The sequence below is a fragment of the Solanum pennellii genome, chromosome 3 (assembly GCF_001406875.1).
Source record: "Solanum pennellii chromosome 3, SPENNV200".
NCBI classification, from domain to species: Eukaryota; Viridiplantae; Streptophyta; class Magnoliopsida; order Solanales; family Solanaceae; genus Solanum; species Solanum pennellii.
Genome location: NC_028639.1, coordinates 932085 through 953901, shown reverse-complemented (window position 1 = coordinate 953901; position 21817 = coordinate 932085). Strand labels below are relative to the sequence as shown.

Sequence of the window (21817 nt, the reverse complement as noted above, 5' to 3'; positions counted from 1 at the left end):
TCTAGATGTTTTATAACGACATGAATAAACAATTATCATATAAATAATATCGAGAAGTACGTTAACAATTGGTCAAGGTAAATTTCATTTGTAATTTTGTTACCAAAAAATTTAAAATTACGTAACAACTCAAACATGCAAAAAGTAAAATCATTACAAGAAATTAATCCAGATAAGACTTATATTTAACTTGGATATGATTAAATTAATGCAAAATAATCCACGTGGCAACAAGGTCCATAATTGTCAAATTAACTTCTTTTTCTCTGTCAAACCTAATCTATTGCCTCAATATTTGTGCAATGTCCGTACTATCATTAATCCACACGTGTCAAATCATCCTTTACTTTCTCCATTCCTTTAATCGGCTCGTAGGTTCAGATGAATTCAATAATTTTTTCGTAAATTTTAAATTTATACTAGAAAATTAAGTACGTAATTGATTTTCAACTAAGTAAAAAAAAGTGAGAAAATATAAAACCATAATACTAGCTCCGTCTCTAATCACCGCTACACCACTTCTGTCATTACTATCACGGGCTTTCATCAATTGCCAAACTAATCATTTTACGTTTACGTATGAGTGAAGATATTATACTGAAAAAAAATATGACGTAAAATATCTATTTTAATCCGAACAAATATAATATTTTACTAAACAAGTAAAACCATAGCACTTGAACAAAATGAAAAGATTTATTTATTCCCAACTTCTTTTCTTTTAAGTTCAGATTTTTTTGGATATTCACATTAGTAACTCGATGAACAGAGCGTCATCGTTTTGCCTTATATATAGACTATATATAGTTTCCCTTTTTATCTTTTTTTTTTCACTAATTACTGGTAATTAAGAGGGGAATTTAACGCTAATAAAACAAACTTACAACTAATTAAATAAAACAAAAGTTCAAAAAGCATGCAGAATCTCCGATAATCAACTCCGGCAACTTTCCGATCGATACAGAAGAATTTTCACATGTCTTCCGGTGTCGGAAGAAGATTAAGGTCGAATTTAGCTTTTGGCTTGAAATTGTTACCCATGAAATCTATCACAGTTGATGAATCGGATTCACTCTTCATCATCCCGCCGGCACCACCAGCACCACCTCCATCTCCACTACCACCGCCGCCGCCGTTACGAATCACTCCAGCTCCTTGAAAATAGTACATCGGCGGAGAATTCTGAAACAAAAACTTACCTACACCTTTGCTAAAAATTCCAACGGCCGATGATGAGCTTCCTAAGCTTAGATCTAACGGAATCGATTCCACCATTGCCGGCGCCTTCGCAACCACAACCGCAACCGCCGCAGACGACGATTCAACCGTACTCGTATCACTCGGACTCCGAATCACATCGTCCGGCTGCTGCTGCATCTGAAAATTAGTTTTCGCTTTCGCACCTCGAAACTCAATCGCAGCTTTATCGTACGCTCTCGCTGCTTCTTCAGCGGTATCAAACGTACCTAACCAAACACGGCATTTTTTCCCTGGATCTCTAATCTCCGCCGCGTATCTTCCCCAAGGCCTCTTCCGCACGCCTCTGTAATGCACCTCCTTCACCACCGCCGCCGTCGCCGCCGTCGCCGCCGTAGTACATTTTGGCTTGGGCGCCATTTTCAGTTCGCCGTTAACCGGAAATGGACGATTATATATATATATGTATAGAATTTGAACAAGTCATTAGAGAATTAGGGCACGGTTGAGAGAAATCGTAGGTGGGAAAGTGCCCTCTTTATATAGGAAGAAAATAACAGTCAATGGAGTCTTTGACTGATGAAAATGTAGGGACCATATAATATATAATAATTGTTTTAATTTTATTTCTTAAAAATGGAATTTTTTTTTTAAAAAAAAATTGTATATTAAATTTGGATAATTATATTTAATATTAGTCCTGGTGGTTTTCTAGTCAAATACATTTTTTACAAATGAGGAATATCATTCCCATTTTTAATGTCAAACTTTTGAATTTTAACAGTCAAATGATATCTTTGATCGTAAATTTTTCATAAATGTTATAAATATTTTGACTATAAAAATTTTATCAGCAAATTTCTGGTCAAATCGAAACTGTTTGACTCTATAAATTGGAAAGAATGAGTACTTTCTTCATTCCATATTTAGTTAAGTAGATTAATTTAATAATTGAGTTTTTAAAATTACTTTTAGTGTGTTCTTTCAGTTTTTCATTAGTTAGTATTAGAATTGATGATTAATTAATATTTAGTTACTTTGATGATAAATTTGACAATAATTAATAATGGTTAAAAATGAAAAAATAGGTTCAATTTATATGTTAATTTACTTTTCTTAAAGGGTGTTAAACACCTTAAAAATTAACTTAATATGAAATGGAGGGAGTATTATATATTAATGACTTTAAAATTTTATTTTATTCGGTAAATTTTAGTGTTATTTTAGTTGTAGGTAATACAAATTAAAATTACTCCTTATTACGTAAATTAATATTATGTTTATTTTAGATTTGATTGTGATAAATACGAAGAATTAATGTTAATTATTCAATTTATATTGCATGGGTACAATGTAGAAAATTGTGTTTTTGGTGCTATTTCTATTTTAATGAACATCATGTATTTATAATCGGAATGAGCAATTTTTTTACTGATTAAATCAAAAATCGAAATATATATATATTTACCTGCATGGGCTATTTGTTTTTTATTTTATTTCTGAAGCGACGTGCATGTATCCACAAACTCAAAAAAGAATAAGTAATAAATGGGAAAAGTAATTTTTAATTTGGAGTTACTTTTTACCTACCTCAAAAATATGGAGGATTTTTTTTTGTTTTGAGGAAAATCACCAAATAAAAAACAATTTTTTTCTATGGTTGAATTAAATATGAAAAGAATGATATATTTATGTTTGCGCTCATAATAAATAAAATAATTATTCTTTATATTATGTGATAAAAAATTAAATCACTTGTACATCATCGTATAATTTGATTTGATTATATATACGTAGAAAAGATTGTATCGTAAAGTTTTTTATTTAGTAATAAATAAAATATAATTCGTAAAGTTAAATATCTTAAAAATAACAGAATAAATGATAATAATTTAATTTTGTTATTAAATATTGTAAATGGTAGATATTTTATGTCAAGTATTTCAAATTATCAAACAATTTCGAACATAATTCAAAAGGACGTATAAAAATCTTTATTTCTACTTTCATAAGATATAATTAGAGGTTCTATATGAAACGTAATATAATCACTTAAAACTAATATGAAGGAGAAAAAATATGTATTTTTTTTCAATTTGGGTTTATTGTTTTTTAACCTAGAAACATGGAGGAGACTTTTTCTTTTAATGATTTTGAGGAAAAACACCAAATCACTCTGTAAATTAAAATTATTACCCCCCTATCGTAGACTTAGGTGATGAAAGATTAAAAATAATATATTTATTTCCCGCATAATAAATAATTATCTATTATATGCGATAATAAATTACATATCACATGCATGTTACGTTGTTCTATAAAATTAATTTGATTACATATGCTTATAAAAAATTACGTCGTAATGTATTCGAATATGTTATCGTAATTAAATAATAATTGTCATCTATATTACGCGACAATAGATTATATATATCACGAGTAAATTGACGTATAAAAAGTAATTTAATTACGTACACTTATAAAAAGATTACGTACGCTTATAAAAGGTGATAACGTAATATTTTTGAATCTGTAATAAATAAAATATGATCGGTTATATATAAATGCATTCAAATTTACCGAATAAATGACAATTAACTCAATTTTGTTGACTAGATGTCGTAAATGTCAGAGCTTATCTTGCACATTTTGAACTTTCAAACGATCTCGAACATAATTTGTAATAACTATCTTTTACGATACGCGATAATAAAGTACATATCACGCAAACATTGTCGTATAAAACTGATGTGATTACGTACGCTTTTAAAAAGTTATATCATAACGTTTTCTATTCTGCAATAATTAAAACATGACTAGTAAGGTATAAATGCATTCAAATTTACCGAATAAATGACAATTAACTCAGTTTTGCTTAGAAGTCGTAAATGAAAGAGTTTATCTTGGAGATTTTGGACTTTCAAACGATCTCAAACATAATTCGTTATAACTATCTTTTAAGGTATCCGACAATAAAGTACGTAGTATCACACAGACATCGCCGTATAAAATTGATTTGATTACGTACGCTTATAAAAGTTATATCGTAACGTTTTCGATGTTGAATAAAACATGATTAATAAGATATAAATGCATTCAAATTTACCGAATAAATGACCATTAATTCATTTTTGCTAACTAGATGTCGTAAATGAAGAGCTTATCTTGGGAATTTTGAACTTTCAAACGATCTCGAACATAATTCATAATAACTGTTTTACAGTACGCGACAATAAAGTACATATTACGCGCCGCCGCATAAAACTGATTTGATTACGTACACTTATAAAAAATTTCGTCATAACGGTTTTGATTCTGCAATAAATAAAACACATAATTTGTAAAATATAACCATTTTCAAAATAACTGAGTAAATAACAAATAATTAAATTATGATAACTAAATATTGTAAATGATATAATTTTTATCTTAAAGCGCTTAGACGGTAAAATAATAAAGGACATATCATGCAGACGTGACAGCATAAAACTGATTTGATTACGTACGCTTATAATTAAATTATGTCGTAATAGTTCTAATTTGGCAATGAATAAAACACATAATTTGTAAAATATAATTGCTTTCAAAATTACTGAATGAATAATAAAAATAACACGCAAATGATACAATTTTTATATTTTATGTGAAATAATTAGAGATCCTAAATAAAATGCAATATAATTACTTGAAATTTCACAAAATATAATATAAATAAAAAAATAGTTCGTTTATTATAAAATAGTGGATGTTTCACAAAATTAAAAATATATTTCATTCTTTTCTTTTTCAAATTTGCTATTGAAACATTTCTAATCCCTAATGAAATATTACCATTTTAAGCTAAAACATCAACTATGTTAGACAGGGAGGAGTAACAGGTAAAATTTAAAAACGTAAAGAAAATTTTAGTTATTAATTAAGTATATTTATGAGATCAAAAGCTTAATAATCTTGAAAATATAAAAGAAAAAAGGAACTTACAATTTTTTAAAAGTTCTCTTGAAATTCTATATATTTCTATTAACTTTTATTTACTTTAACCTGGCAAAATAATTTATATCTAATCAAAATTATTTCTAATATTAACTACTCCCTTTGTTTTAAAAAAAATGAGTTAAAGAATTTTTATTTTTATAGTTTTAAATTAAAGTTATGTCAAATGTATTAAAATATCCTTTACTTTTGTGATTTTAGACATGTCATGTGGAAAGTTGAAGTTAAAGTGTTGCCAAAAAAGGAAAGAGATTATTCTTTTTGAAAAACTCAAAAAAAAATAGGAAAATTCTATTTGAAACGGAGAGAGTAGTATTTTTCAAATTACCTCATAATATCTAATTAAATATAAAATAAAAATAAATAGTCATATTAATATATTTTTTAAAGTTCAAATCCAATGAAAAACATTATAATGCATGTTAAATACTTTTTCATTTTTAATCAGAGTTTTTAAATTTCAGTCCTCCTAAATATAAAATCGTATTTTTAGAGAATATTACACGAGACTATCACCGAAGTGGAAAAAAAAAGAAAAAGAAAAAACACTGAGAGTAAAAGAATAAATTCAGTACTACTACATTTTTTCTCAAAAAAAAATAAAAAAATAAAATTACACGTGTCAGCTAGAGAACTAAAAAGAAAAGAATACTGGGAAACCGGTAAAAATTGAGTTGTCGCCTGTCGGCGGCGGTTGGATTTATCGCCGCATAAAATGGATTTATTTTAATATTTTATATTAAGTGACGTTGGCGGCGGCTCAGTTTGTATTTTATGGCTTGGGTGGGGGCCAATAAAATTTGATCGGCTAAGTCGGCGGAGCCACGTAAGAGGAAGCCACGTATGTGTAGACGTGTTTGCTTAAGAGGAATTCATAGTATAGTAAGTAATACTTTTAAATCTCCACTTACTACCAATCAACAAATATAGTGGATGGGGATGCTTAATTAAATTTATTTTTGTATTTTTATTACTTAAAACATCATATTTGGTAGGTACATCATATTTGGTAGGTTGGAAAATGTTATATACGTAAAATTCATAAACAGTTTCTTAAATTTATTATTTTTTTTAAAAGATATATTAGCTATGTCATTTCTCTGCTGAATTATTAAATTATTCATGATTTGTTTTTTAAAAATATTTTTAATTGATTTTGATTGATTTTTCTATTGTAAATGTCTTTAATTATGTTCGTATTATAATGATTTTGATTGAAGGAATAAAGACAAACTGTGTGTTAGTCTCATTTATTTTATAATGTGTTCAAGTGACTTAAAGTATAACATAATTATTCTCGAACATTTTCATTATCAGTTGGACTGATAAGTTTTGAAACAACATGTATATCCTCTATCAATACTTCTCCCAAAATCTGGTTCTACATCAACCAACAGTGTGTAAAAAGAACAAATTATGGGTGGTTCAATAATTCGAATTGAACATAATATATATATAATGCTTTAATTTAATTAAAAATTTGAATATTAAGTCTGATTTTAAATAAACAATTTATTCGAAATAAATATTTAATTTTGATTTAATGTTCAATCTATGTCATTTAGATATATATTATTAAATATGTAAATGTAGACTTAATTAAATAAACTAAATGAGTTAAGGTCTTAAAAAGAGTCTAAGGGATGACTTCTCAGATCAACGTACGTTCTATCCTTTAAATTTCATTTTATAGAATTTTATTAAATATGTTATTATTTATTTTATAAATTATTTGAAGTACTATATGAAGACGTTCGAATAGGTGAAAAGGAGACAATTATACACTTAAAATTTACATATAGAATTTATATTTCCTACCTTCACTAAAAGAAAAAAATACCATTTTTATCCTTTGTAACAAACTTAATTTTTTAAAATTATTTTAACTAAATCACACATTGAATCAAGTAGCTCTATTTAAGAGTTATGTCATGTTCCATTTGAACGTATTTAATATAGTATTTTACTTTATTTTTTTTGTATTTTTCCTTACATTATTTTGGAAGCCTCATTAATTTTTGTGTTTATGTTAGGTGGGGGAGATTTAGGTAATCATTTTAAGGTTATAAATGGTGTGTTTAGTGTCAAGAAAAATGAGTGTTTTTCTTTTTATTTACTTGTGTAATTAGTACGTAGGTATATATAATAGTATGAATGAAGTTAGGTGAAAGTTCGTAGATTTAATGATTCAGTAAATATTTTGTAGATTCTGTATTACTAAAACCTAGGTCTCTTCATAAAATTAGGTATTTTATATATACATATATATATAATAAAAAAGATTTAATATTAGTTGTTGACGTCTATGCTTCAAAAATGTTGAATGATTTAGTTATTTACACAGAGAATCAATAACAAAAACCTGATGAACCCATCGAATATATAAAATTTTGAAAAAATATCTTTTGAATATAGAGTTATACATTGAATTATTTTTTTTAATCCATCAGACATGATAAAGTGACAAATATATTTTCATTCTTATTTAAATGTGTCAATTTTAAATCTATCAAGTAAAGAAATATTTTTATTAGAGAATGTTTTATCTTATAATTAGATATTTGATATAAAATTTCAAGCAATATTTATTAGCCTATTATACTAATAGATGCATAATGTTTATTGATCAAAAAGTGTAATGCGCGACTTTCACATATAGCAAAATAAAAAAATTATATTTGTATGCTATAGCAAAGTTTGCATAATTGCGCTTCATAACAAACATAGAAACTGTATAATTTGCTATACATATACAGTTGAAACAAATTGTATAAAACGAAGTGTATAAAATAAGAAAGAGAAAGGCACTTGGACAGAGAACTGTATAAAAATGAAGTCTATAAAACGAATTGTATTATTATAAGTGTATAGAACGATTATATACCATTTGAATTTGTATAAAATGAGAGAAAGACAAAAGAGACTTGACAAGGAATATATAATTGAATCGAATTGTATAAAACGAGAAAGAGAGAAATTAGATACAATTTAAAAATTGTATAAAATGAGAAAGAGAGAGGCAAAAGAAACTAGGCAGGGGAGTATTTTTATTATATAATTATAAGTGTATAGGACGAAAATATATGTACTTGCATGCGTATATACAATCTTCTCACGCTTTATACAAACAGAAACGCAATTTATACATTTCGCTTCTGTTTGTATAAGTGAGAAAGGCGAGGGTGGCGAGCGAGATCTGGAAGAGGGGAACAAAAATATATGTATTTATACAATTTTCTCTGCTTTATACAATTAGAAACAATTTATATATACTTGTGTTTGTATAAAAAATGAGGAAGCGAGCAAGAGATTGGAGGAGAGCGGCGAGCGAGATATTTGAGAAAGAGGCACCTGACAATTTTTTGCAAACGTTTGCTATGGAGCACAATTAAATCAACCCTAGCTACTCCATTTATTTTAGGTTATTAGTTTGCTTTTATATATAATTTTCTCAATTATCACCTACATATATGAAAAAAAGTGCAATCATATTATGCTTTTGGTTTTGCTTTAGCCCATACATTGTTTTTACTGCTAATAATAACGTCAATCAAGCTTCCATCAAATTATTTTTCATATTTTCTTTTTTCATGTCAAATTATATAAATTTTGAATAATATTTTAGATATATTTTTCGCATTACATTGATATGAGAACAATCGTATCTGTCCTTCGGAATGACTCAGTTGATTTAGAAGGTGGTCTTCCACACGGATGACTCAAAATCAATCTTCCCTCAATATCTTTCGTATAGGATTGCCTAGTACTTTAATCAGTACACACGATGAACAAAAACTGAGACAGAGATTATAACGGCTACAGATTATCTTAATGACATATCCAAAAAAAAAGAAGATAATATCTTATATATTGCTCTACTTTTTATTTCAAATATTAAGTTAATTTTACTCGATTCATATAAAAACTTTAATTAAATTAACTCTTAAAAAATAAAACATTACAAATTTCAACTTTTAAATCTATGTACACATAAATCTATCTCCATATTTTCAAACCTAATATATATTTCTATTTTTAAGCAGCCATATGTGGGGTTCCTAATAGTAGTTTTTTAAACGTGTTTCATCTTTTAATTTAATTAATTTTCACTATTGCATTATCTTATTATTCCATTTATGAATAAAAAAGTAGTTATTGTTTAATATTAACAAAGCACAATCTTTTGGATTAAAAAAAAACTTTGTTTTCCATAGTTTCAACTAAACTAATGTATTTCCAATTTGGAGCAACCATAAACGAGTTTCATAATTTTATTTTTATATTATTTGATTTTTTGACTTTCACTGTCCCATCTTGGCATTTTCTTTCATTCTTAATAAAATAACAATACCCTTATAGGAGTGCCATTTTGATCTTTTTAAAATTATTATAGATAAATGGTTTTATTAATATGGATTAATACCTTAAACCATATTGGTTTATCATAGATAAATAGTTTTACTAATATGGATTGTGGTGGGAGTTCGAGAATGAAAAAAAATTATATTACGAAAGTTATCTTTATGCAGGATCGTGTAATATGTAAATTTAGATTCAGTCAAACATTAACGTAAATATAGGATATCTAGCAGAAAACCAAAACAACAACATGTTTCTTGAAGAACAATGTTGGAAAAAAGGAGCAAAATAGTGGAATGAAGAAACCATTGAAAAAAAAGTATATTTTTTAATGTACCTGTGTATAATCTCTTTAATAAGTTAAGATTAATGAAAGTCTTTGTGAGACCACCAAAAATATTATCTCTAATGATATATACTCTTTCTCCGTTTCAAATTGAGTGACATATTTTGATTTTGTGTGATTTTTAAGAAAATAAAGAAGATTTTAATATCATGATCTCGAACATATCAGGTGGAAAATTAAAACAAAAAAGTTAAAAAAGAATATAATGAAAAGAATCATTCTTTTTAGTACAACGTATTCAAACAAATTAAAACCAAGAAATTAGAATCAAATAGTTTTGATGGAAAAGTGTCAATAGTCTGATTGTGATATTATTGTCTCCACCACCTTTTGTTTTTATATTTTAAGTTATATGCTTCGATAATGCAATTTTTATACGCTCAATATATATTAGAAAAATGTACATCGAAAATAGCAATTAAATATCTTTGAATATTCTTATATAATATAATGGATAAGTAAAAGTGCACGACACACACCACGAGAATAATGTCAAGAAGTTGAAAAATATTAAATATGTACCCCACAAATTTTAATATCTCTGAGAAACTATAAGTCAAGGTTTCTCAGTGTCATTTTTATTTGACAATTTTTATTTGTTTTCCCATTCTTCTTGTGGAATTATTTTAATCATTTAATGTAGTATATAGTACTTGTTTACCTATGAATTCTTTGTGCTCAAGACCTAGGGCATTGTCATGGGTGGGTAGGTGGGTGACAAGGAGGCCAAGTCCATGTTTCAACTCCAATCACAGAGTCTGAGATTTTTATTAGAGATTCAAAATATTACCAAGTAATCGAACAAAAAAGTCAAAAGAGTTGATACTAAATATACACAAAAAAATTAATAATTATAATTTTAACCAATCGAAAGGGGTTCAGATGAACATCCTACGCCCTATAGACAAACACGATTCATAATAAATTCGAGTAACTTTATATGCTTCTGTCCATTTATTTCATGCGATACTATTTTCTTATTAACCTATATATATATATATATATATATATATATTTTCATGATTGACAAATTCATGTCAATTTGAAAATAATAGCATCATACATACTAGAAAATCAAACACATTCAAGCAATGGCAATTTGTTGAAAATTTCCAAAAGAAATAATAACAAGGGCAATGTTGTTTATTGAGGAAAAAGAACAAATAATAGTTTGTCTATATCTGAAAAAAGACCGTTTCACCCTCTAACTATTTTCCCCCTACCCCACTTTTTCTTAGTAATATAAAAAAAAATTCGAAAGTCGAGAATTAAGGTAGAAAGAATTGAATATTTTCTCTCTTTTATGTGAAATAAAAGGAGTTTAATGCTAGCTTAGAACACTTTATTTGGCTTCCTTATTAGTTTCACTAATGTGTTTGTTTCTTCTACTTCGATTATCTTTACTGTTTGTTGCAAATATTTCGCTCATCATAGCTTTTCATTCTCATACCTTTCACTCTCATCTAGAAAATATTTTCCTTGAGCCGAAAGTCTTGTCGAAAATAACCTCTATCTTATTTTATCCAACCTAAAATAAGGATAGAAAACTCTCCAACTTCTAAGAGTAGCATGTAGACCAATAAGAGCTTCATATATAATATGATAAACACTCAATTCTCATTAATACATGCATTGTTAAAACCATATAGGCGCAGGCTTGATTTTGTATATAATTTAGACAAAAATATTATGAGAGATGCGAGTAGATGACTACGAGTTGAGGATAAAGATGAAATGTGCTAAGGTGGAAAGAACACAATCATTAACGAAACTTTTTAAGGAATTTGTTCTCCTAGAGAAAATATTTAAAAAAAAGTTGACCAACCGAACATGAAAAAATTGAAAAATATATTTCGAAAAATGGTTTCTTTCCTACCACAATACACACAGACAAATGGATAATTATGAATCCATATAACTCAAATGATTTGTTGTTTAACTTGAACTTTATCACTTTTCATTTAGCTATAAGGACTTATAAAAACTAGTAATTTCAATCTAAAGATAGCTCAGGAAAAGAACTCTGCATGAATAAAAGCATATCCCAAAAGAAGGATAAATGGTGATGTAGTCCTACTCTATGATGGCAAAGAATACAAAAAAGTTTAGCTCCATAATTCAAACAGAAAATGGAGAAGATTTCTGGGGTTCTTAATGTTACATTGTCCATCGATATCCGTTGAACTATGAAGACATGCACTGCATAACACAATCATCCATCTACAATCCAAGAACAGAAGAAACACTTACGGGAAGGCAACAGAGAGAAACAAATTACTCGTAAAACAACAGAAAATGGCAAAAAAGGGGAGAAGCAGAAGGCATCAACATGATTCTTAACACTACGTTCAACGAAGTTTTATTGAAGTTCATAGATTGATTGTTACAAAATCTTGAAGCCGAAAAGGAAGCCAATGAGCATGTAATCACAGCCCTAAACAAGGAAAAGCCAGTCGTCAAAACTACTATATGAAATAACCCAAAGTATCATGTAATAAGGTTCTTAGAGGATCATTCATGACTTAAAAGCTAAGGTTGTCATGCAGTTTAGCGTACATGTAGTTCCTAGCATACTGCCAGAGATATCAATAGTTGATGCATCAGAAGAATTCAACAAGCTACAGAAGAATCTAAATTCACAGAAAGGGAAAAAAATCCCAGTTTCACAAACGGGAAGAGTAGAGCGGAAATCAAATGACAGTCATAGAAGAAGCCAAATATTTCTTCTTCAGAGTTCATACAGACATTCTCTTAAGACTGCATGGACATAATACTTCGGTTGAACCCTCCGACATCATAAATCATCATTGCAATCTGATTGAATACCAAGTATTAGAATAACCCTAAACATTATTAAATTAGAAGAGCTGTATTGAGCAAGAAAATATTATGTGCTAAGCAGATTCAGTCCCTCAGATAATCTGATAAAAGTATCTCAAGGCCTATTTAATTTTATCAGCTACACAATCAATGACAGCCACATCACAAACTCATCAATCTAATTATCGGACAATTAGGTGCAAATCACCTCAAACACACCATCAAAAAACTCCGCACTTTTTAAAGATGTAAGCACTACTGTGTTCAATATTAAACGAAACTGCAAGTCATTAATCTTCCTATTTCAGCAGGTTGAAATTTACGTATTGAACACAGACTTCAAATATCAGCAAAAGTTGAAATCTAATCAGTTCAATGTCATTTATCACCAAAGTTCGATCTACTAAGAGATTTATCTGGTTAAAAGGAAACTAAAGTGTAACAATTCAGTAGCTTATGAGTACTAGAAGAACACTACAAGTTAAACCTACCAATTTTTTATTCCTTTTCAATACCTTACTTCAGATTTTGTAGCATATTTAGATCTGCTCCTAGTAATAACAATGTAGAAATCCAATTTTTTAACATGTAACTTACAAAGCGTAAGATCGTACTTAAATAACAAAGATTTAGCCTAGGAACCATATATTTTTCATCATTTTTCATTCTTTTGTTAAATTACTCTTCATCATGTTTCATTTTTTGAGGCTTCAAAACATGAAATGCTTCTAATTGTCCATAGGCTCCCATGACACACTGTTAGGGCATACAGTCTCAGAATTTTTCAGTAACAACTTGGCATTAGCAAACAAAACAATACAAGAAGACATTAGATACTTTCAAGAACAACATAGTCCCAAGTAACTGTCTGGTAGATTACTAAATAACTTGATTTTTTTTACACCATACATATAGATTAAGCAGTAGTATAAAAATGCTTTCAAGACATTCAAATTTATCCTTGAAAAGAGCTTCCCCTTTGGTAATAAACTACAAAGAATCAAAAGTTCAGAAAAAGGAAAAACATCCATGTTCTCAACTTCTCATTCACTATCTACTTCTCATGTTCTTACACGGCATGGATATTTCACTTTGCTTGTACTCTCTGACATTCATCATGCATCATCATTGCAATCTGATTAAATGCCAAGTATTAGAATTATGCTTACATCTTCACAACTACAACTGGAAACGCAACATATGTATGCTAAAAAGTTTTACGTCCCACCATCAATCTGACTCAAAAAATTTTTAGGCTTATCAATGGAATTAAATCATCAACAATCAAATACAGCAGCATCAACAATCAGACGTACACAACAAATAACATCAAATGCTCATTTCAAGTGTCAGCTTTATGACATAATTCAATGGTGTTCAGAGGAGAATAATTTTTAATTTATTAGGAAATTGAAGTCAATTAATTAATAGTTTCCACTGGATTTTATATACTAGAACCTTGACCACTATAAAGTATTCTATGTAGATCGAAAGGACAAAAAAGTATAAATGGATAAATGGAGACAATCCTACAATATGACCGTCAACAACATATCCAATGTAATCCCACAAGCCACAAGTGGGGTCTGGGGAGGGTGGTGCGTATTCAGACCTTAACTCTACCATTTCCAATAGACCCTCAGATCAAATAAAGCATATCAAAGCAGGTTTAAAAAGGAAATTCAATAGTAAAAGATGTACATGTATTCCTAAGAAAATCATGAATTAGAGAACATTGTCACCTTACTCAAGTTTGAAGCATCATGTATTATCAGCATTACTCATACGATTTGGAAGTTGAAGGTATATTACTAGTAACTAGTTATTATAATACTCAATATCACATCAACAAGTTTAGCTATGTATGTGAACACTCATGTGTTAGTTAAGCCGTACATTTGACAATGGGAGACTAGTTAAAGAAAGGTGGTAATAAACATTAATCCTTTCCACATATGTTAACGCTCTTCCTTTGCCAAAAGCAATAAAAAAAATTTGAATATCAATTGTTTTAGTTAGTTACACCATAGGGGAAGGTTCCTCACCAGACCTAAGAAAGGAACTGTTATCAGTTACTTAAATTGACATACTAAAGATATTTTTATAACTTGAACTCCATTTCGTGATCTTTCATCTAGTTTTTTCTTGTCCTACAATTCTTTCTTTAGTTATATCATAGGGGGAAGGTTCCTCACCAGACCTAAGAAAGAAACTGTTATCAGTTACTTAAATTGACATAAATTGACAGACTATAGATATATGTATAACTTGAACTCCATTTCGTGATCTTCATCTAGTCTTCTCTTTTCCTACAATATTCAAGAATTACTTTTTACTGCAGAAAGAGGAAGTACAGATAGAAGAAACTAGGTTATGACTGGAGCATGTAAAATTGTAACATAAATGATACCTAGAGAATTGAGTTCATTAACAGAAAATTTAATGAATTGTACTGTCAACACTCAACACATCTCTATGTTACTACTATATTTTTTCTTCCTCAACCTTTTTCTCCTTCATATACTTACTTTTCCCCTTTCCAGGAGTTAACACTGAGGCCAACAACCTAAAAGCTCATCGTAATGCTGCAACAGAATTCACCCCTCCAAACATGTTCAGAGCTTGACCAAGAAACTTTACCTACAACTATTGGGTGATCTGCCAACGGCACACTGGAAATGCCTTATGTTTGGCAATCAAACTAGACTACAAGCTTGTTTCACTATGTGCTTATGCTTGCAGCAAAGATTGTTATCTACTGATAGACTCATTCGACAGGGAGTTGAGGCTAATCCAACTTGTGTCCTACAAGGGCCTGAATCTCATGACCACTTGTTTGTTAACTGTCCAGTTGCTCAATCTCTAAGGTCCAGAGTACTAAGGTGGATCCACAGACTAGATTGTCTTGCTACAAACCAGGATGACTTTGTGTAGTGGAATATCAAGCATGCTAAAGGTAAATCTCATCCATCTCAACTCTTCAAAATGGTGCTTTCTAATGTACTTATGCCCTATGAATTTGAGAACAAGAGGAAACTGTTGGATAGTATGGCCAAGGATCCGGCATATATGTGCACTGTTTGCGCCCCAACTGGATTACAAGCCTTAGTACATATCTTACAGTTTTGAATTGCATTGTGCTTGATCTTGTGAAGTCCTTTTAGTACTTTTTATTACCTTAGAGAACTGTATTGACTTTGCTGAATTTGTAATGACTATTACTCGTGATTAATAAAGTTGTTAATTACCAAAAACAAAATGAAGTTCAAAGCTCATATTAACTATGATTAATGACTATCTCAACTCTCAAGCAATAACTTAATGCAATTACCAGTTGATTTAAAGGCCAAAATATCAAAACTAATGAAGATCCAATACGAGAAAACATAATTTCATTCATAAATAACCAAACAAAACCATACAGCTCAAACAACTCGATACATATATACAAGTGATTGATCCGCGATTCACACATAAAATTCACAATCAACAAATCAATGGATCCACATATAGAAAGTTCAACATCCAATAATTATACCTTCAAGAGTCCAACCATAGCTCCGAGGAGTAGCAGATAACATTGAAGTGAGTAATGCTGATGCAGTCGCAGTATGAAATGGAAACATCGATTCCACTCTAACACAGCTCATTTCTACCGGCGACCTTCAAAAGTACAAAATAATCAAATCTATCAATCATAATTTCATACAATAAACTAAAATTTTACCGAGACTTTTTTTTGTTGTCAGTGAGACCTGAAAATGCGAGCGGTGACTGGTTTTTGAGTTGGTATGCGGAATGGAGATGTCTTTGGCTTGGCGCCGGAGGCAATTCTTGTGGTTGCTGCTGATCGGCCGGAGGTGGCGGCGGAGCGGAGGAAGGACCTGGCGGCGAAAGTGGCCATAATTGTAAAAGGGAAATGAGAAGAGGGAAGAGGGCTTTGTTGGGGTTTTAGGTTCAGAAATAGGGGTTACTATCTTCTTATTTTTCCTTTTTTTTTTTTTCAACTAGTAAAATAACCCACGCCTCGCCATAATTTAATATCACAAAATTTATAAAATAATAAAATAAAAATATTATATTATCTGACATACAAAATTATGTAGTATCATTAATTATGTAAAGGAAAATGATAATTATAATATCTTATCATTTATCCTTCAATCAATCATCTTAAATTTGATTTTATAATTTATCTTTTTGCTTCCAAGTTGATATTTCTGGGGAAATCAAATGAACATCAATCGAAGATATTAAACTTTCTAATAAATAAATAATTATTAGTAAAGAGATAAATAAATTTTAAAAGACTAAAAAAATGAACAAGTTTTCTAATTTTAACGTGTAAAAAGTTCCGCCATACGATTTGCTTTACATCTTTAATTTTAAAGTTCCTCATTTAAATGAATCATAATTAATTATTAAAATAAAAAATTAAAGGAAAAATGAATCATATAGGACAATAATTCAACTTATTATATATACTTGATTGGAAAAAATATTACATAAAATTATTAAGTTTATTTCAGTGTTCTTTAAAAATTAACATACCAGAGTGATGAAGTTAATTTTGAAACTACAATTTCAGTAGAAAAAAATTTGTGTGAATACTCAATTAACGTGTGTTATGTAATCTATATTAACAAATACTTATAACAATAACTTTGCAAAAACATAAACAACAAAGAATAAAAAAAAACATACCAGGATCTGTAACAGTAGAATGAAACAGAAAGGAAAAAATTGAGTCCATTGAATGCGCAATGTCCTCTTAATGAAATTATTCCCCTTTAGTACCAGAGGTTTAAAGGAATAGATCCTCTCTAGATAAAAAGATTCAATTCAGCAGTGTATTGATACAAAAATAATACTCCATCCGTCCTATTTTATGTGACGACGTTTGATCGGGCAAGGAGTTTAAGAAATAATGAAGATTTTGAAATGTTTACCATATTATTCTTCAGAAAAGTAAATTCATTTTTTTTCTCTCCTCATAAAATGTAGAATACTATCTTTAAAATTAATTATGACCGACAAAGGAAAAAAAAATTGTACCTTTACCATATAAGGAAATTTGACATTCTTTTTAGGAATGACCAAAAAGGAAAATAGTGTCGCATAAATGGGACGGAAGAAGTATTTAATTGTGCAAAAAAAAAAAGATGTTTATAATTTACATTGTTTTAAAATGAGATGAAATTCCTTTATTTATAGACAACAAAAAATAGTGTGAAGAAATTGTGTTCTATCGGAAATGTCACAACTCTTTAAAAAAGATACAAACCTTCGGAAAAGGGCACAACCATTCATAAAAGTTACAACCCTTATGAAAGGCCACAACCTTTCATAAAAGTCGCAACTCTTCATAAAAGTTACAACTCTTCATGAAAGTCACAATTTTTCATGAAAGGGGAAGACTCGTTTTGAAAATAAATAAATTTAAATGGAAATTCTAACTTGTGGGAGCGCCACATAGGCGGGTCTAGTATTCTCTTTTATATAAATATATGATTAATGATAATTACATCAAATAACCCTATATTTTGTTTGGTTCGACTTATAAATTTTTTATTTTTAAATACGTTAGATCAATAATCAAAATAATAAGATATTCTCTTAATCAATTTTTGATTTATCAATTTTGGTCTTTAACAGTTCAATGTTCAATTTAACCAATAAGAAAATACTTATAAAGACTTCTCTAATAAATTTGACGCAACAACACAATAATATAACTTTACAAATGCACATGAAACAGAAACAATAGTAACAAACATTAAAAGAATTAAGTATAACACAGAGAAATTAAGAGGAATATGATTCTCACTTTAGATTTTGACGTTTTGTACGAAGTTGTGAACTCAAAATCAATGTGAAGAATAAATTGAAGGCTAGAAGGCAAAGACAATAACTAGTAATATAATGAGATTAATATATAGTATTTATTTACTAGTAAAATAGTAAACTACTAGTCTTAATGAGTTACCAGTTTAACTAATAACACAAAATTCCAAACCAATACTGAACCAATAATTTAATATCTTTTTATAAATCACTAAAAGAACTGTTAAGCCAATAACAATGAACCAATAATATATTTTTTTTATTCAGTTTATCGATCGAGTAGGTTCGCATACCCCTACCATAGCATATGACACAATTTTGAATATATTCTTTATATTTTAAATTTTTAAAAATGTTTTTTTTTATTTTCAAGACACTAAATTAATGGTTATTTTGGTACAAACAAAATGATTAAAGTTAGAAGATCTTAATGCATAAAACATGTAGCAAACAAGCGCCTGTAGCTCAGTGGATAGAGCGTCTGTTTCCTAAGCAGAAAGTCGTAGGTTCGACCCCTACCTGGCGCGTTTATTTTACAATATTTTATAGTTTTTAATATATTTGACCAATATTTGTAAATAATAATATAATATATGTACCTATGATATGTGAATTCTAATATTGGTTAAATCTTTAAGGTGAAAAATATGTAGTTTTTAAAAATATATTTAAATGTAGATGTGTGAAATTCACTCGAAGTAGCATATAATGTTGTACTACGATGATTTGTTGCACCACTCTAGGTGAAGTTAGAAATTTAGATCTTTTATCTATCTTGTTTTAGTTTTTTTTTTTTAAATATCTTGTAACTAGTTTGAATAGGTAAATAACCTATAATTTTTTTAATGATTTTCAATAAAAGTACCTAATCGATCAAATTTATATATTATATCCACCTTTTCGTAGTAGTGCACCCATCATCTATAAATCCTGAATACGCCTCTGCTTTCGATAGCGTTAGCTATTATGAGGATGGCCAAGTAGGAGTCAGGTAAAAGATATATGTTCAATATGAAACGTCACTTAACTAGTTTTCTCCGGTTAGAGTACAGAAGTCATTTTTTCTAATTCTTAAACAACTTAATTTTCTAGATAATTTGTTCTTCAAACTTTTGACCAATCATATGAGCAAATCAAAAAATATTTTTCTTCGTACCAATACATTTTTAATATTGAACTTATTAAAAATTTAAATTTAGAAATTGATATATTAATATTTTACATATAAGATTTATATTCTACATTAGCAATATTGAATTAAAATAAATTCAATTATATACGATAATCATATCCGCCTCATACAACAGTCTAGCTCCGCCCCTGATTAAGAAAAACCCATAAATGGCCAAAGTTATTTATTGTCACAAAAAAGAAACACAGGCCATATGTAAAGTTATGTACTATAGCCTTTTTAGACAAATGATTAATAATGTTTCATGGCATAAATAAACAACAGACAAAAAAAATCCTAGCTACTAACTTAATTATTTCAATTCTCTTTTTTAATGGTGAATTTGATCAATTAATCAAACAAGTTAAAACATTTATTCAAGTGAGAAAAAATTGAAACACAAATCATTAATTAATGTCCTTCATTTTATGACATTAATTTACAAAATCCTATCCAATGGAATAATGAGGTTTGGAGCTATAATTTTTTTTTTGACTAGTTTAAGTTTTACTCACTTATATACATATTTTTTTGATGATAATCAATAAAGAAATATTTATATATAGTGCAAAAATATCATTTAATTATGAATATTATTCCTTAAACAAATAAAATAAAACTACTTAAATCGTTCACTTTCGACCTAGCTAAAGTTTTAAAATGTGTCACTAATTTTTTTTCTTTCTATATACACAATATCTTTATATATATATATATATATATATATATAAAGATTCATACTTTAAAACAGGCTGTTACATATTGCATACTTTAAATTTGTTTGATTAACATAATCACAAACTAATCATTTATAGTAAAATGGAGTGGTTTTCTTCCTTTTGGTATAGAAAGAAGAGAAAGCTAGGCAAGATGGGGTTATACATACAATATAATATACATAAAAGAAATATTTGTACCAAAAATTATGATAATAAGATATCTAAATATTTTTCATTCTTAATTTGAAATTTGAGAATAAAAAAAACAGCTTAACGAATTTATAGTAGCGAGCTCCAAAAACACTACTTTATTTTTATATCTCGAATGTGTGGACTTCAAATTTTTGGGGCCTAAGTAAACAAAATTAATTAGAGGCTTAGTCTTCGCGCCGCCTTGTGATTCGAAGAAAATTTCTCCAACGCGAATCTGAATTGATCGAATTGATGCGAAGAAATTTTTTTTGTAGATTTCATAAAAACAATGATAAGAAAAAAATAAAAGAAAAGAGAAGAGGCCAAAACCTTAAACTAACCTATAAGGAATTTTGGAAAAGAATGAAAATTGAAAAGAAATATGGTGTGGGGTTCAACCATTAGAGGACAATTATGAAAGGGAGCTTTACTAGAAAAATAACAATAGAAAGATAGAATTTATTATTTATAATCGATACATATATATTAGTGTTCGAGTTAAATTCAATTTTACCGTTATAAAAAGAAAAGAAATGTTATTTACTAATTTTCTATCTTAATTTTCGAAATAATTTAATCAAATAAATATAATTTGCTCTTTTTTCTTAAATGTAAAACAAGAAGACAAAGAAAGAGGAATATAATGATAATATCTCATTTTTACCCCAACAATTTCTTGTTGGAAAATGAATATGTCGTGCATGGTAAAAAAACAATGTTTTAGAAGTTGAAGCTACCAAGATAACTTGAAAAACACACCATTGCATGAAGAAATATTTGCTGGTCTGCTTTGAATTTTAATTTTTTTTTATAAAAACGATAAAGTTATCCTTGCATAATTTATAGGTTGTGGTTTAAATCGTAAATGTCGATATAATTACTTGGTCTATGATAGATTATCTACATCGCACTCAAATTATCAACCTCTTTAAAATATGATCAACGATTTTTTTCTTAATCCTTGCATAAATACGAAATATTTTTATTCACTAAATTATAAATATTTTCTTTTATAAAAATGCCCTTAAAATAGATGAAAATAACTTTCTATTAGAAAAAATAAAATATAAGTTCCACAAATTATATCTCTTACTCACCCTTCAACATATTCCTCCCTTACCTTACCTTACCTTACAACTCTCCGTCTTTGTCTATAATCTAGATTTTATATATATA

General features: G+C 28.4%; 2 protein-coding genes and 1 non-coding gene across 9 annotated transcripts; 1 reads left to right on the top strand and 2 right to left on the bottom strand.

Annotated features, from left to right (window-relative positions):
• Positions 1-677: 677 nt before the first annotated feature.
• LOC107013828 (ethylene-responsive transcription factor 4-like) lies at positions 678-1701 on the bottom strand. Its single transcript, XM_015213704.2, has one exon. It carries the CDS (start codon positions 1615-1617, stop codon positions 973-975), a length of 645 nt encoding a protein of 214 aa, XP_015069190.1. The 5' UTR covers positions 1618-1701; the 3' UTR covers positions 678-972.
• Positions 1702-11900: 10199 nt separating this feature from the next.
• Positions 11901-16686, bottom strand: LOC107012537 (protein NUCLEAR FUSION DEFECTIVE 6, chloroplastic/mitochondrial-like). Of its 7 annotated transcripts, none has more exons than XM_015212405.2 (4): positions 16471-16686; positions 16254-16378; positions 13789-13850; positions 11901-12115 (listed from the first exon to the last, which is right to left on the bottom strand). In XM_015212405.2, exons 1-3 carry the CDS (start codon positions 16617-16619, stop codon positions 13831-13833), a joined length of 294 nt encoding a protein of 97 aa, XP_015067891.1. In that variant the 5' UTR covers positions 16620-16686; the 3' UTR covers positions 11901-12115; positions 13789-13830. The 7 variants fall into 7 exon arrangements, with proteins under 7 accessions (XP_015067891.1, XP_015067893.1, XP_015067889.1 ...); XM_015212403.2 differs by lacking the exon at positions 11901-12115 and adding an exon at positions 12192-12329; XM_015212402.2 differs by lacking the exon at positions 11901-12115 and adding an exon at positions 12226-12709 and having other exon boundaries at positions 16471-16685.
• A 2327-nt stretch (positions 16687-19013) lies between these two features.
• TRNAR-CCU lies at positions 19014-19086 on the top strand. Its single transcript has one exon. It is a non-coding gene; the product is annotated as a tRNA-Arg (tRNA).
• Positions 19087-21817: the final 2731 nt, after the last annotated feature.

Bases quoted from the DNA above. Each gene is read 5' to 3' on its own strand.
- LOC107013828 (XM_015213704.2), bottom strand. From the start codon at position 1,617: ATGGCGCCCAAGCCAAAATGTACTACGGCGGCGACGGCGGCGACGGCG.
- LOC107012537 (XM_015212405.2), bottom strand. From the start codon at position 16,619: ATGGCCACTTTCGCCGCCAGGTCCTTCCTCCGCTCCGCCGCCACCTCC. The intron at 16,379-16,470 runs GTCTCACTGACA...GTACTTTTGAAG, and splicing joins GTCACCGCTCGCATTTTCAG to GTCGCCGGTAGAAATGAGCT. The intron at 13,851-16,253 runs GTATAATTATTG...GCATTTAATCAG, and splicing joins CTATGGTTGGACTCTTGAAG to ATTGCAATGATGATGCATGA.